The 15,940-nt window shown below is 33.2% G+C and overlaps 1 protein-coding gene across 2 annotated transcripts; it reads left to right on the top strand.

The window, feature by feature from the left end:
- The first annotated feature begins 7,535 nt into the window (after positions 1-7,535).
- LOC116126175 (transcription factor LHW-like) lies at positions 7,536-14,090 on the top strand. 2 transcript variants are annotated; one of them, XM_031411878.1, is made up of 10 exons: positions 7,536-7,952; positions 8,808-8,996; positions 9,093-9,174; positions 9,701-9,742; positions 9,829-9,888; positions 10,081-11,889; positions 12,001-12,102; positions 12,481-12,621; positions 12,696-12,821; positions 13,394-14,090. In XM_031411878.1, the coding sequence occupies exons 1-10, from the start codon at positions 7,858-7,860 to the stop codon at positions 13,565-13,567; spliced, it is 2,820 nt and encodes a 939-aa protein (XP_031267738.1). In that variant the 5' UTR covers positions 7,536-7,857; the 3' UTR covers positions 13,568-14,090. The 2 variants fall into 2 exon arrangements, with proteins under 2 accessions (XP_031267738.1, XP_031267737.1); XM_031411877.1 differs by having other exon boundaries at positions 10,045-11,889.
- The last annotated feature ends 1,850 nt before the right edge of the window (positions 14,091-15,940 follow it).

Genomic DNA, 15,940 nt, shown 5'->3' with positions numbered 1-15,940 from the left:
AGATCTACAAATTCAACCACTCAATGCTAGTTGTGATCTTTACCAAACTGCCATTTCTACTACAGTTGGTCAAATTTTGTTTAATTTTTTTTTTTAATTATTGAACAGGGTTTCAAATGTTTGAATTAGCAGAAATCAAGGTGGTGTTTTAATGACAAAAATTTTCCAACCATAATCAAGATTAGATACAGAGCAAACGACATGTTCCCACCTCCGATTTCATAAATTTCATATTTTCACCCTTAAATTAACAGAAAATTATTTAATGAAACAATCAAAAGATAAAATGGCCATTTCAAATTCTATATTTAAATTGAAAATGACCCACCAGAACCACCCCATATAGCCATCACCACCTACCGGAAAATAACAAATATAGAGTTATAACCTAAAAGGCTTGGGAATTTTTACAAACAAGTGGAGTGCTAAAATTTACAAAGCTTCGATCATCCTCTTCCGAATTCAATCAAACCCAGAAAACAAACTCAGAACACTTCTTAATCGATCCCAAACGACCTCCAAACAACACACAGACAATCTCCTTTGAAAATCTCAGCAAACAAAACTCCAATCAACCCCAATTTTGTCGAAAAAGCAAAACACTAAAAGGGGAGTAGGCCGATGAACAGCGGGCAGAGATGGTCAAGTTTATTGGGGGTTTTTGTTGGAAGGTTCCGATGAGTCAATTGGCGGTAGAACGACTAATTTCCAACGTCAAGGGCAACTGGAAAATTGCAAGAAGCGTGTGGGGACAATGACGATGTTGTGGCCGATGAACAATGGATGAAATTGAGTGGGGGTGGATGGGGGTTTGTGGAAGAAGATGATGAGACACTGCAGAGTTCTTCTTCAACATGAAACTACAATTACTGTGTTAATGGGGTTGATATTTGTTGATGCTTGATTTTGACACTAACGACTCGCACGTGCAAAGTGCTAAGCTGACTTAGAAATTACATGTGAATGATTAATGCAGTAAATAAATGGAAGATGATTTTTAAAGTGGTTCGGATGCTTAAAGCGAATTTTATATCCACTGTTTTTGAATATATATGAGATATTACAATCAGGCTACGCATAACGAGCTGAGATACAATTGGAGTTTAGCTTTTTTCTTTTTCTATCAGAATCCTCAAAATGAGAGGGGGAGTCCTCTATTTATAGTCGAAGGATTCAAGGTAATGATCACAAGTCTGTTAGTGGGCATGTATCATACAATTCCTACCTTGCTTCCTATTGGCTGATTACATAGGAGATATCCTTAAATCGCGTGAGGCTTGGACAGGTGTGCGGCCCTTATTCACTGACAGACAGAACCTGAATTTGTTAAGTTGATGACAGTTATATTTTTTCTGTCTTCGGGTGACGTGGCAGCTCCTAGACGGCATGAAGCCTTCCTAAACTCTGATTGGTGGTGGTGACATCAGTGTGTATTTTTGGCACAACAATATTAATGTCTTTGACCCTATTGGTTCTAAATCTCAGCAAAAACACATCAAGCAACAACAAAAGTTTCAAGCAGTTCGAGATATTTTGAGGTGTTTGGTGATGATTATAGTGTTGAAAAGAGTGAGAGATCTTATAACCTCTTCTTGGAGTTTGGTACTTTGGTTGATCGGGTGAAGCAAAAGAAGATGGGAGGGAATTTGTCTGATTGGGTGAAGAAGAAGAAGAAGAAGAAGAAGATTGGAGGGCAATTTGGTAATAGCACCCTCTACATCCCCATAGCTCACTAACAATGCTAATTTAAGTGTAGAAATTTGAAATTTATGAAACAAGGGTGGGAACTTGCCGTTTCAATAAACCTTGGGTGGGAACATGTCGTTTACTCTTAGGTTACGTTTGGTTCAAGGTGATATAAGATTAATCTTGTAATCTTTGTTTAATTTTCAAGATTCCCTCGTTTGATTGTCAAGTAATAAAATATTACGTAATCTTTTTTGTAAATAGTGTTTACTATTGGTAATATTGGGAGTAATCAAATTACCTTCTCAAGGGGTGTTAATATAAGATTATCGAGGTAACCTTAATTTTGACCCTATTTTGCCCTTAATATTTTATCATTTTGGACACATTTGCCCTCATATGTCTACCAAATAACAATTAGCCTAGACCCCTTACATTTGAGATCCGGCCAGTCGTGCGCCATTACGACAGCTGCCGACAGTGGCTTGGGGTGGGTGGAGGTGATTTTGCTACAAATTAAAGTTTCATATGGTTGGGGTGTTTTAGCAAAATTTCAAATATAGAAGGTTAAAAAGAAATAATTTAAAAAAATAATAGAATAAAATAATAATAAAAATAATATTATATTATTATTTAAGAAGAAGGACAATTTTGTAATCTACATAACATACCTACTTATTTATCCTTTCAATAACATACTCACCAATTTATTCCAACTAACCAAACACATTTCTCTAAAAATTTCCTAATAAATATATGACTGTCACTTTAACTATTAACACTTTTTTTTTTTTTTTTAACAAACCTTCATATCTCGAGCTTTCCGACCTCATAACTACAGTTAACAGATAAATTGGGCCAGAAAACCCAATTATATCCACACTTTATTTGGTAGTGGTCCATTGAATTTCCTTTCTAAGAGATTAGGTTACTGTTTTAACCTGTAAATACCATGGATTGCGTACTTATGTTGTTCAGTAATCAATCCAATCAATGGTTTTGTGGTAACCTTTAAACAAAATTGATTTGATTACGAAAATATTATAATATTTTTCTTAATCAATTGGAGATTCTAGTATTATAACCTCAACCCCATTCTCAACATATTGTTTGCTTTGGTCTTTTTTAATTTTTTTTTTTTTTTTTTTTTTCTCCACGCAAGCTTCCTTCACCTAAAATATTTTATTTAATTTAAGATTCTACTATTGTAACACTGTGAATCACCATCAACATATTGTTCACTTTGGGTCTACACAAGGCTGCATGAGTTTTCTTTTGGCTTCGCATAAACTTCCTTTATCAAAAACATGTTTTGACAGCTTATGAGTTAACTTTCTCAAGCGAACAGCCTTGGGTGTCATTCAATTGGAGATTCTAATATTGTAACACTTAGTCTATTGTCAGCATATTGTTCGCTTTGGATCCACATATACCCGAGCGTTTTGGGTTTTAAGTGAAAGAGGCTTGTTTTGACAGCTTATGAGCTAAATTTCTCAAGCAAACAGCCTTGGGCGTTGTTCAACTAGAGATTCTAATATTGTAATACACTAATACCCCAATCCACTGTCAACATATTATTCACTTTGGACACACACATACCTGCATGGTTTGCTTTTAACTTCACACAAGCCTTTTTTACCCAAAACGCATCTTGACAGTCTGGAGATCATAGAATATTTAATTAGCCTTCATTTAACTTTCCTAAACGGTATGGAATGCCACAATTCACCCTTTGCTTTTGAGATAACTTGCACAGGTTTGTTAAACTCGGCTAACCTGCACAGATTTGCTAAACCCAAGTTTGCTTTTGAAAGTAATATAGGATGTGCCTGCAACTTTCCCAAGTGTATGGGATGCCACAATTCAACCCCCTGCTTGTGAGATAACATGCACGAGTTTGTGGGTTTGCTTTTGCAACCGTTATGGGATGCCATAGTCATCCCCTACTTTTGAGATAACCTACATGGGTTTGTAAGTTTGCTTTTGGTTTTACGTAAGCGTCATTCTCCCAAAACCCAAAATGTGTCTTTACAATTTTGAGTTCATAAGATATTTAATTAGTATCGTCTTGACAACTTATGAGTTCACAAGATATTTAATTAGTCTTAACTTAACTTTCCCAAGTGATATGGAATGTCACATTTCATTCATTGATTTTGTGAAATCATTTAATAATAATATTATAATGTTTTATTTGTTCGATTATAGACCCTATTCACTATCAAGATATTGTTCACTTTAAGCCCACTTTGGCCCTCATGAGTTTACTTTTATGCTTCATGCAAGCGCCCTTTACACAAAAAACGCATTAACAACTTATGAGCTTACAAGATATTTAACTAAGCTTCACTTAACATTCTCAAGCGACATGAGATGTCACGAGTATTGATTTTTTAACTTATAATCTTCATTATTGATACAAGATATTTATTTCATTCCACTCTTATATTAATCTAATTTTCCAACTAGATAATGAAATTAGTCCAACCTTATTTTTATTATGATTCCATATTTATACTTCTTAATTATATTTATTAAAAAAAAATTGATACAATTTAGAGACATAAATATCATAAATTTGAGGGCAAAAGATCACAGTAAAATTAATTTAATTAATATATGTTTTATTGTCCATTTGGTAGGGCTCAAGTGTCTAAAAAGGTTTTTTTAATGTCATAAGTTTCTTCAAAGGATTTTTTATCCTTTGATTTTAATGTAAGAAGAAGAACTTGTGAGTAAATAAGTTATTTACTATTAATTAGAGAAACTACGATGTTGGTTTATTTTAACTTATATAAAAATTTTAAATTATATATAATTTTAAAAATTTTATTTTATCCTTCTTTTAATAACAAAATCATTTTTGATAATTTAATACTATAACTCTATTATATTATCTAACAAAATAATCCACAATTTTTTTTTTTTTTTTGAATTGTCAAAATCACGAATTAATTTTATACCATTTTATTCATTCATCCAAGATCTTCCGTATAGCCTCAATTGACCTACCACCAGTTCTATTAATTTAGTTACTAGAAAAAAATTTTTTTTTTACTAGCAATTAATGTTTTCATATAGAAATAGATAGAGTTTTGAAGACAACTCTTTCTTTTAAAATAACAAATAATTATAATTTAACTTATAGAGCATAGTAATTTTTTTAATAGAAATTATTTAAAATATTTCTTTTATTAAAGTTGCTTTTATTAAAAAATCTCTTAATTATATATATATATACACATACACGTTTGTAAAGTGAAATTTATATTAAGTGGAGAACTAAACAATTATCCAAAATTTTATATTAATAGGTTGTGTATATATATCCAAAATATATATATATATATTTTTTCTAATTAATTCATTGAAAACAGTAAAGAAAAATAAAGGGAAGAAAAATGTAGAACATTGCAAAGAATTTTTTTACAAAGATTTTTTTCATGTACTTTTTTTAACAAAAAAAAAAAGAAGATAAAGCTGTGGATTCTATAATAAGAAAGTTTGAATGAGTAAATATTTATTTAAATAATATTATTCTTGTATTTTTTTATTGAAAATGAATTGATTTTTTGTTTTAATTATTTATTTATCTTGGATGGAGTAAAGCCTACTCCTGTCTTTAAAGTGCATAAATTAGAAAGACAAGAGTAAGAAGTAGGAGTAGGAGTCCGGAGTCCACAGTCAAAAAATTAATAAAATAAAAGAATGAGCACATTGAACAGGAATCTTTTTACCCATTCTCCCACAAAATTTTACTATAAGTTTAATTAAAGTAAGTAAAAAGAATACACACCCTCATGTGTCTCCAACTAGTGCTCCATCTTTTTATGTCTTTCACCATTAATTTATTTCCACAAGTGACACACCCACTCACCAACCAACCCAGCTCATTAAACCCATCAATCATAGCCATTCATTTTGTAAGATGGCTCTTCATCAATGGCTAGGAAGTTATTATTATAATCATAATCTTTCCTAGATAACTTAAACATAATTAACTAAAACGTGTCTATCAAGCCCTAACGAGCCACCCACCCACCAACTGGAGCAGTTAATTATTTATTTAGTATTAAAAAGAAGGACTACAGAATAGAAGCATCAAAGGTTCACAGCCACCTATGAAAGTTTAAATGTAAAATTAATATTATAATAAAGAACATTTGGTAATTTAATGAAAAAGGTTATGACAATAACTGGCATGTCAGCCAACCACAACATATAAAATCTTCCACAAGGACCAACAAAAGAAAAGAACACATTATATTAAATGAAATCAATGGAGAATTTTCACACTTGGATTTTATTTTACATTTTCTTTTCTTGTTTAAATTGTCGTATATGATTGTAAAGACAACAAGAACCAAGAAATAATTAGAATGCATGTATAAATAAATTATAATTTTTTCTCCCATGTTTAAGCTACAGGGCCAGGGTATCCAGGTACATCATGTGATGTGCCCGTTAATTTTAGGAGCCAAATGACACGTTGACCCGCAATCTATATCATAAGGACAATATTCTCGCCTTACTTTCGAATATTTTAAAAATAAATGAATTAATTTAAAAAATATTTAATCTTCTAATAATGAAAATAAGGGGAAAACTAGAATTTTAGTGGTCAAATAAAAAGCTAACTTTAGGGATAATATTGGGTATTTCTGAAACCAAGAGAGGAATTATGTTATTTAAAAATAGATTAGGGGACAAAATGTCATTGGGCCAATTTCAAGTGCAATTTTTTTTTATTATTGAAGATAATGCCTATAGTTCAGTTCAGCAGCGGGTTTGATTAACTACAACTTCAAGCACTTTTTAGGTGCATTAATGGAAGTTATGGGCTCAACACTGCGCATGAAGCGATGACAAACCATCCAACGGCTCTGATCTGTGAAGAAAATTTTAATATCTAGACTTTGTTATCCCTAACCCTAACGTGAATGTGTATACACTGTACAATTTTAATTTATTTATCAACTTTCTTTTCCGTTAGAATTATAGCCCTTTGTCAAGAGGTACTTGGAGAAAGAGACTGATCATTTATATGTCTTAGATTAAGAGACACAAAAATTCCATTTTTAGATGACAATTCTAATTCTTCAATTCGTTTCAGTTTAAAATACTATAAATTTGTTCTATAATACAAATCACAGATAAAAGAATCATGAAAAAAATTTAACAAAATAGAAAAACTTGTGATTTTACCATGTGAACTCAACACATATGTTAAAACATATATTTATATATATATATTTTCTAATAATAATAAATCAAAACCCTTATAAATTGGTTTGACAATAAAAAAAGTAAATTTGTAGCTTACTTTGAAATATTAAACTTGTAAAATATTTAATGAGTGTCGAAGATTAATCAAAATATACAAAAATTGATCCAAATACTCCATTATATTAAAAATAATATATTATATCAAGATTCTTAGTCTTAGGTTGACAAGATAGATTACATATAAAAAAAAAAAAAAAAAAAAAACAACAGCCAGTTTTGCGTTTTCGTCGCTTGGGAAAATATTATTATTTAATTAAATAATTTACTGAGTAACATATACATAGTGTACTTACAAACAATGCAGTAAAAGCCAACAGTAGAGCATCCAATAAACCTTCAAAGTGACTTTTGTGGCATTTAGGTAATTTTCTGAAAAAAGCAATGTCAATAGTGAGGATGACGTGAGCACGACAGCAGACCCGCACCATCTCGTCACCTGTTCAGACTCACCAACATCTCTCTGACCAAAAACCGACAAAACTACCACAGTGGCAGTCCTCGTAATTTCCTATAAACTCCATGCCTGTTTCTTTAACCACACTTCCTACATCAAAACACCACACTCATTAGTCATTACACATACCAACCAAAACCTGAAACTCAAAAACTCAAAACTCAATCTCAACTCTCAACTCTCAAATCTCAACTTCAAATGGCTGCCACCAACACTTTCGAATACACTTTCGTGTTTATTTAAGTTTCATATAACTCATAATAAACATGGGTTTCGGAAGAATGATTGGTGGAAACTTGGATCCGGAGAGAAAGAGGAGTGGAGGTTTGAGAACCAAACAAGCTGGAAGAGGATCATGCCGAGGAAGTTAGATTCTTAGTCTTGTGTTTTCTTGTTACTGATTTGTTTGTGGTAAAAAAATTCAAGAAAAAATGGGTATTATGTTAAAAGAGGTGTTAAAAGCCTTCTGTTCTTCGAATCAATGGTCCTATTCTGTGTTTTGGAAGATCGGCTGCCATAACACTAAGTAAGTTTTCTCTTTTCTTTTAGTTTCTGGTTTTCTCTTTCTTTAGTTGCTCGGAAAGTCAAGGAAACGCCGGGATATTTTTTTTTTTTTTTTTTTTTATTAGTTTTCTGGTTTATTTTCGACTTAATCAAGAAAAAATGGGTGCTATAAGTGCTAAATTTTTAATTTTTTTAAATTAGTTGGTTCGTTGTTAGAATTGAGATTGAGATGGTACAGAGTGATTGGTAATTCTGATTTGTATTGATACTTTTGTTTTTGGAGGTATCGTTTTGCTTTAGAATCGGAGTAAAAAAGTATTTTGTTTTAGTTTGACAAACCCTCTCTCTATTTGTTTTTTTGTTAGATCATATCAACTATTGATTCAGTATTTGTTTGATTCTATTCGGTCTTATTTCTTGTTTAAGTAACATAAAGTTGCCATTTTTACCAGTTATTCAACCACTATGCTCTTTAGTTGCTTTTTTGTCATGCATACTTGGCTGCTTTGAATATGTTTGTTTCAAGATAAAAAACAAAAATGTTTTGTTTCAGAAAACAAAAACAAAAAGGGGATATACTTCACCAAATAATCTTCAATAACTATTTGCTCTAATTCCGGTTTCTTTTCTTCAGTTTCTTTTCTTTTCCTTTTTGTTTTTCAGCTTCTCGCCTTGTAGAAGTCTAGTTAAGTATAAATTTGCCTTTTTTTTTTATTTTTTAAATTGTTTGTTTAAATCTTCTTCTTAGCAAGCAAAGGCGTGCAGTTTGATTTCAAGTTTTTTGCATTGCTGGCAACTATTGCGTTTATAATTCTCAATTTGTGAATTAAAGTAAATGATTGTCTTGCAATAATATTTACATTGTTTTCCTTTGCAGGTTATTAATTTGGGAAGAACATTACAATGAATCATCACTAAATCCTGAAGTACCTTTTGGAGAGTGGGAAGGATGCTGGGGTTCTTCTGAAATTAGCTCCTCTCAGCTTGGGAATCAAGCAGGAGACAGAGTGCAACAGCTAATTAACAAAATGATGTTGAATAATCATGTTCATGTATTAGGTGAAGGGTATGCTTCATTCTCACTTTCATACTTTCAGTCTCATATTTTAAGTGTGTCTGTTATAAATAGATTTATGAAGCATTTGTTTTTTGTTTTTTCCAGAATAGTAGGGCGGGCTGCATTCACAGGAAACCACCAGTGGATTCTTGCGAACAATCATATTAGAGATGCCCATCCGCTAGAGGTATTATACAAACTTCTGCTTGTGTCTGTTGCTATGAAGCAGAGTTCTATGCCAATGAAGATGGTGTAAAGAAGGGTTAGGCATCATGAGTGGCATGATTTTCTTCAGCATTTATTATTATTATTATTATTTTTAAAGTCAAGGTTTTGATCAAATGCTCAACCATTGAGAAAACAACCATATTGTTGTAGTGACAGAGTCAAGTTGACTTGCCCAAAAAAAAAATCAAATAAGTTTTAAATCAATTGAATCAATTGAATTTATTTCATTTTTTTTCTATTTTTTTTTTTTCTAAAGAAAAAAAAAAAATAAAACGAAAGAAAGACAAGAGTCAAGTTGATTTATGATCTTTGGTAATAATGATATTATTTAGATGGGGGCTAATGGTTGCTGATATCTTGATGAATTCTCTTTTGTTAATATAACCTAAGTTAAGCTATTGTTTTCTTTCAGAAGCTAAAACTATTGTTCATAGGTCAGTATATTGTAGTATAATTTGTATAAATTCTTGATTTTGTGCTTTTAGGTTCAAAATGAGGTGCATCTCCAATTTTCAGCTGGCATGCAGGTATGATGGCTTTTTATATACCCTGCTTTTGGAACTGTTTGACATATTGCTGTTTATTAATTACAATACCTATATTTGGTTTGCAGACAGTTGCTGTTATACCTGTTCATCCTCATGGCGTTGTTCAATTTGGTTCTTCCTTGGCCGTAAGTCCTTTTTGTTGCTTCTTGTCTCCATTAGCTTTACACTAAATTTTAACATTCTTTATTTAAGCTTAGTTTGTTCTGAGGCCAAGATAATTTGTTGAATATATTAATTTGTTTTAAGTCTAAATCTTTTTCTGTCCATCCATTCTACTTCAGATTATTGAGAACATTGAATTTGTAAATTATGTGAAGAATATAATCCTGCAATTGGGATGTGTCCCTGGAGCTCTTCTTTCTGAACATTATGGAGCAAAAGAATCTGATAGGAAACTTGGGGTACCTGTTTCTAGTGAAAGGCCTGTTTCTGTGGATCCATCTGGAATTTATAAAGTGACAAGCTCCACTCCAGTAACTGCTGGCAGCTACAATCAACAGAGCAGCTCATCTCAACCATCAAGGCTAGTTGGTCAAGTTTTGGGTTGTCTAGGTAAACAGATTCAGCATAATGTACAAGCTAGTGCGTCAACATTTCAAACTCCTAATGTGGCTCAAACTTCAGTTAAATCCCATGATGATCACTGTGAACCAAAATTTAGTCAAGTGTTGAAGCCGAACCTTCCCTTCGGAGATCAATTGGGGAATGGAGGTGTGGATGCTGAAGTAATCCCCACAAATTCAGATGTGTGGCTGAATCAGCAGGCTTCTTTATGTAATTCAAGGACTGCATTCAATTATCAACCTACTTTTGATCTGTTAAGCGGCAGTTGTAGCAGCCTTAAGTCAGTTGAGCAGATTTTGACAGATGCTGCTGTTCGAGGTCATGTTACCAAGAATGCAAATGAAGTAAATGGTGATAGATTTGTGGGTTCTCAGTTGAGAAAAATTGGAGGGTTAAATGGAGGTTCTGTTCCTACACAATTGCTTGAGGGAAGTGAGCTATGTGGCAGAATGATTGGTCAAATAAGTTCAAATTCACTTTCATGCTCAAAATCAAATCCGCAGAAACTAGCAGATAGTAATCTATATGGCTCTTACCTGGCTGGTACGGGGATTAAAAATTGCAATTCATCAAAAGTGGAGGAGTTTCCTTTGTCTGGTCTGGTAGATCAATTAACCATGAGCCACATGCTCTCAGGAGGCTCCAGTTTGTCAGATGTTAAGCATGGTCAAAATGATTTGGCCTCTATGAAGGAAAGGGTGAGCAATGATATGTTTCAAGCATTTAACAACCATCATCCTCATGAAAGTATGTTGTTGAGTGGGCAAATTCCTGGATTTATTTATGATTGCCAAAAGCATGACAATGCAGATACAGCTCTAAGGTCTATCAATGCTAAATTTGAAGATGGATTTGGGCAACCTCCATCAGGGGATGACTTGTTTGATGTTTTGGGTGTTGATTTTAAAAATAAGCTCCTCAATGGAAACTGGAACCATTTTCACGCAGATGGGCAAAATCTGGGTAAGGTTAGTTCAATGTGTTTGAATGAGCCAGATGTGAATTCTGATTTTTATTCAGTTAATGAAGGTTTATCAAACACTGTCACATTCTCTGGGATGGGAACTGAACATCTTTTAGATGCCGTGGTCTCAAGGGCTCACTCCAGTGCCAAGCAGATTTCAGATGATAATATGTCTTGCAGAACAACAGTGTCGAAGATTAGTAGTTCCTCTATTCCTGGTTCTTCTCCGTCCTGTGGTCAGGTTAATTTGTCTAATCTAGTGCAAGGGGAGCTATTTGGCCTGCCTAAGTCCATGGCAAAGGTGGGGACTGTAGGATCAACTTCTTTTCAATCAGGCTGTAGTAAGGATGATGGGGCGAGTTGTTCTCAAACTACTTCCATTTATGGATCCCATATCAGTTCTTGGGTAGAACAGGGTCATAGTGTGAAGTGTGATGGTAGCGTCTCGACTGCATATTCTAAAAGGAATGATGAAATGACTAAATCAAATCGCAAAAGACTTAAACCTGGAGAGAACCCTAGACCTAGGCCAAAAGATCGTCAAATGATTCAAGATCGTGTGAAAGAGTTGCGGGAAATTGTACCCAATGGGGCAAAAGTAATTGCATCTATCTCTTTCCTCACTGATATCCCTTTTTTTTTTTCTGCCAATAATAAATGTTATTCCAATATTGATGCTATTCTTCATTCCTTTGGCATGTTTTAACAGTGTAGCATAGATGCACTTCTAGAGCGTACCATTAAGCATATGCTTTTCTTGCAAAGTGTCACTAAGCATGCAGACAAATTTAAACAAACAGGGGAGTCTAAGGTACAGGCGACATCTACTCTCTTTACTTCATTTCTCTAGTTACCTAGCCTTCTGTGAAAGTTGTTGTATAACCGTGCCAATTTCATAGATTTCTGGCACTGGATTGTATTGAAATTTGTGAATCTGTAAGGCATAATTTTCTTGACAATGCGGCAGGTTTGAGTTATATGCATATTGTGGTGTATCTGGATCAATTAATGCAATTAACAATTCTTATGGAATTTTTCACAAATATTATATTAGATGAAAAACAGACTTACCCAGTGAAATGTTTGAAGTGGGTATCCTTTCACCATCATTCTTTTGTTGGTGCACCATTCATGTCTTTTGCCCAAGAAATTTCTTGGCCGGTGTATTTTATTTGTTCCTGAACTGCAGATTATCAACAAGGAAGGTGGATTACTGTTAAAAGACAACTTTGAGGGAGGGGCGACATGGGCATTTGAAGTTGGTTCACAATCTATGGTCTGTCCTATCATAGTCGAGGATCTGAATCCGCCTCGACAGATGCTTGTGGAGGTAGTGACTACCTGTTGTTTAGCTTTTATTGGTTGGTTTGAACAATTGTTTATGTTGTTTTCTTTTTGTGACAGATGCTTTGTGAGGAACAGGGTTTCTTTTTAGAAATAGCTGACCTGATAAGGGGATTGGGATTGACTATCTTGAAGGGGGTGATGGAAACTAGGAACGACAAGATCTGGGCACGCTTTGCGGTAGAGGTAAGATCTGCTAAAGCAATGTTGCTGTTACCAATCAACTATTAGTCATTGTAAATCTATTTTGATATAACAGTGGATGGCCCTAGCCTTTGGATTATTTGACCACAAACTGGTTCATGGGAAAACTTAGAACATGTTTTTTCCATGGAGAAACTTTTCTAAATAGGCTATACTTGTTTTAATGTTTCTTTCCCTTCTTGTTGCTCTGGGTGGGGGGGTTAATTACATTCTATAGCCTAGACAGTTCAGGTGAATGTTTAATTGGGTTCATTATATTATGTGACAGAAACGGGTGTAACGATTTCCGATTTAAATTAAGGGTTGGCAGTGATAAAGGGCTTATAGTTGTCTTTGTTTTCCAAGATCCAAGAGGTCCACGTAAATGGGGAGCTTTTGTTGTATGGTTAAATGGGTAGGACTGAGAATTTTCTTGTGTTAAAAATTTGTAGTTAATGGTAGTTTGGACTTACTTTCATGGGCATTATCTAATAGATGTACTTTGAATTTCTGTATTAATCTAAGTTTCACATGCATAATTTGTACTTGTCATTTAATTTGAATTTCACATGCAGGCAAACAGGGATGTAACAAGGATGGAGATATTTATGTCACTTGTTCGTCTTTTGGAGCAGACTGTGAAGGGCAACACATCAGCCAATGCTTTGGATAAAAATATGATGGTCCATCACTCATTTCCCCAAGCCACTTCTATACCAGCGACTGGTAGGCCCAGTAGTTTGCAGTGAGCCACCTGCTAAATGCTTTTTCGGGTCTGGATATGTTAAGAGCAAGCTCGGTGCTGCTTGCCATGACTAACATGCATTTCCAGTGTAAGGTCTTGGGTGGTTTTAACTTTAACTGACTAGTTTAACCTCACTCTTTTAGAAGGGGAGATCTGTGTAGGTAGTTAATGTAGTCCTCAAGAAGTTTGGAGTGTGCGTTCCTTCTGGAGATGTATATCTGAATGTTTGAATCCGATGCCTTCTGAAAGAATTCAACCATGAAAGATAATTCTTAAAAGAGGTTTGGTTCTATGGTGGATGCACTACAAAATTTTTAGTGCTTTAATTTTATAGGCAGAGGGTGGGTTGCATGGTAGTGGGTTTTATGTTTAACAAATGTATAAAGCTCGGGGGGGGTATGAAATGAAGGTATTAAGGTGTTTCTTCAGCCAGACTGTTTTCTTTTCTTTTAAATTGGTTTTTGTGTGGTTATAAATTTTACTTTTGTTTTATGACGACTGAATATGATGAATATCTTCCTTCTTAATCTTTTTGGAATGATCTATATATATGGTTTGCTTATCTGGGGAGTTGATATTCAATTTTTATATACTGAATTTTATACCTTTTTTTTTAATATATAAGGAGTAAGGACTGCTGCTTTTTCCTAAGTTGAAAACAACATGGTTAATGAAAGTTAAACGTATATGATTCTGTGTTTTAGAGCAATGTTTCATTGAGAAGATTGATCCTTGGTAGTAATCTAAAAGAGTTTTTAGAAGGTCATGTCGCAATCCCGCATAATGTGGCCGTCGTAAAGCTCCCAATTTTTAACATATGCGGTTTATTGACTCTATTTCTAATTATCGCTTTTTAATTTTTAAAGATGTGTTTTAATTGATTTTTAAGAAAAAAGATTTTGTAATAATAAGACGATTCTTTCATTATAATCGATGAGAAGTTTTGGTAAGTGGAGATCATTAAACCTAAAAATGTCAAATTCACTTGGTTATTAATGTTGGTAACAGCTATAAAGTGGGTATCATAATCAGAAGATTAATAAAGGGTTGGTTATTTTAGTGGAAGTCATAATAGACTTTTGTCTTTAATCTTAATCATCATTCATGTGCGATAACACCACTTTTTTTTCTTCTTAAAACTTTAACAACTCCATCAAATCTACGTTAGTTAGGGAACTGGGCTTTCTTGGCCCAAAATTATCCCCTGCAATTTATGGATTTCGTTTGTCTGCAGAATGAATTTCTTTCGACTTTTTAATATTAGAAATAGTTGCGTATTTTTCTACCTTTATTTCAAATTCATCAAAATTTTCTGTATCCTATAAAGTTTAAACAACCAAAGAGGCAGAGACATATATTACATGGTTGAACAACTTGGAAAAAGAATCACTCCAATTGGCTTTTAGAAATCAAATCAAAACAGAAATAATAGACAACAACTTGGCTAATTTATATAAATTTTACCAGGCCACGAAATTGGAACCTATTACATATGTTATATTCTCATCATGATTTAAAAATCAAAAGATGCCAGGAATATTTAAATTATATAACTATATAGTCCTAATTTGACAACAATATCATCTAGTTTCTATATACTAATAATTTTTGTTCGGCGAGACAGCTATTGACGCTGAAAATTCGTAATAAGAGAATAATAAATCCATCAATTATTCTGATAAAATTACGAATTTTCGCAGAACATGAAAAAGTTGGGAGTTACTGAAATAAGAAAAGACCCTTTCTTATAACCAAACTAAAGAACAAATTGAATGAAGGTGTTGAANTAATTCATATTTTAGTAATATTAGGATTTCGATTCAACGCTTCGATTGCCTACTTTTGAAACCGATAAAAGATCGTTTCTTAGAACCAGCAAAAATAAGTGTCATTGATAAAACTGTAAATGCAGTTGATGCATAGTCAATTGATGTGAAGCCACAGACAATTGTCAATGGTTTTAAGCGCTGCAAAATTAGGATCACTAATGTTAATGAATTGTAAGTTACAAATGAAGTGGATGAGGAGAATAAAAGAGTCACTATAGAATTGAGTGATCAGATTCGGCAACTTCACTACACTAATCGAATGAATATTAATGTCTTCTTTGATTATCCAAATGAGCAACAAATCGTGTATGCTTTAACTAAAGGAGAAATCATTGTTGCAATTGGACAAGAAGAGAAAAGAAATAATCCTAAGGGTAATAGTATGGAAATACAAAAAGTCTTGTGCCATGAAGCTCTAAACATACTTGAAAAACTAAAAATATTTTGGCTTCAACAAGAAGGTATCCATGCTAACGAGCTATTACGTACTCGTAAGGTAAAAGATACGATAACAACCCTAAAGCATAAATCATTGTTCCAAACAATTT

The sequence above is a fragment of the Pistacia vera genome, unplaced genomic scaffold (assembly GCF_008641045.1).
Source record: "Pistacia vera cultivar Batoury unplaced genomic scaffold, PisVer_v2 Contig177, whole genome shotgun sequence".
Lineage (NCBI taxonomy): Eukaryota > Viridiplantae > Streptophyta > Magnoliopsida > Sapindales > Anacardiaceae > Pistacia > Pistacia vera.
Note: the sequence above shows the minus strand (reverse complement) of the source record. Positions and strands in the feature narration are given on the sequence as shown.

Coding starts and splice junctions, on each gene's coding strand:
- LOC116126175 (XM_031411877.1), top strand. CDS start 7,858: ATGGGTATTATGTTAAAAGAGGTGTTAAAAGCCTTCTGTTCTTCGAAT. Junction 9,889..10,044: donor AATTTGGTTCTTCCTTGGCC/GTAAGTCCTTTT, acceptor ATTCTACTTCAG/ATTATTGAGAACATTGAATT. Junction 11,890..12,000: donor TTGTACCCAATGGGGCAAAA/GTAATTGCATCT, acceptor ATGTTTTAACAG/TGTAGCATAGATGCACTTCT.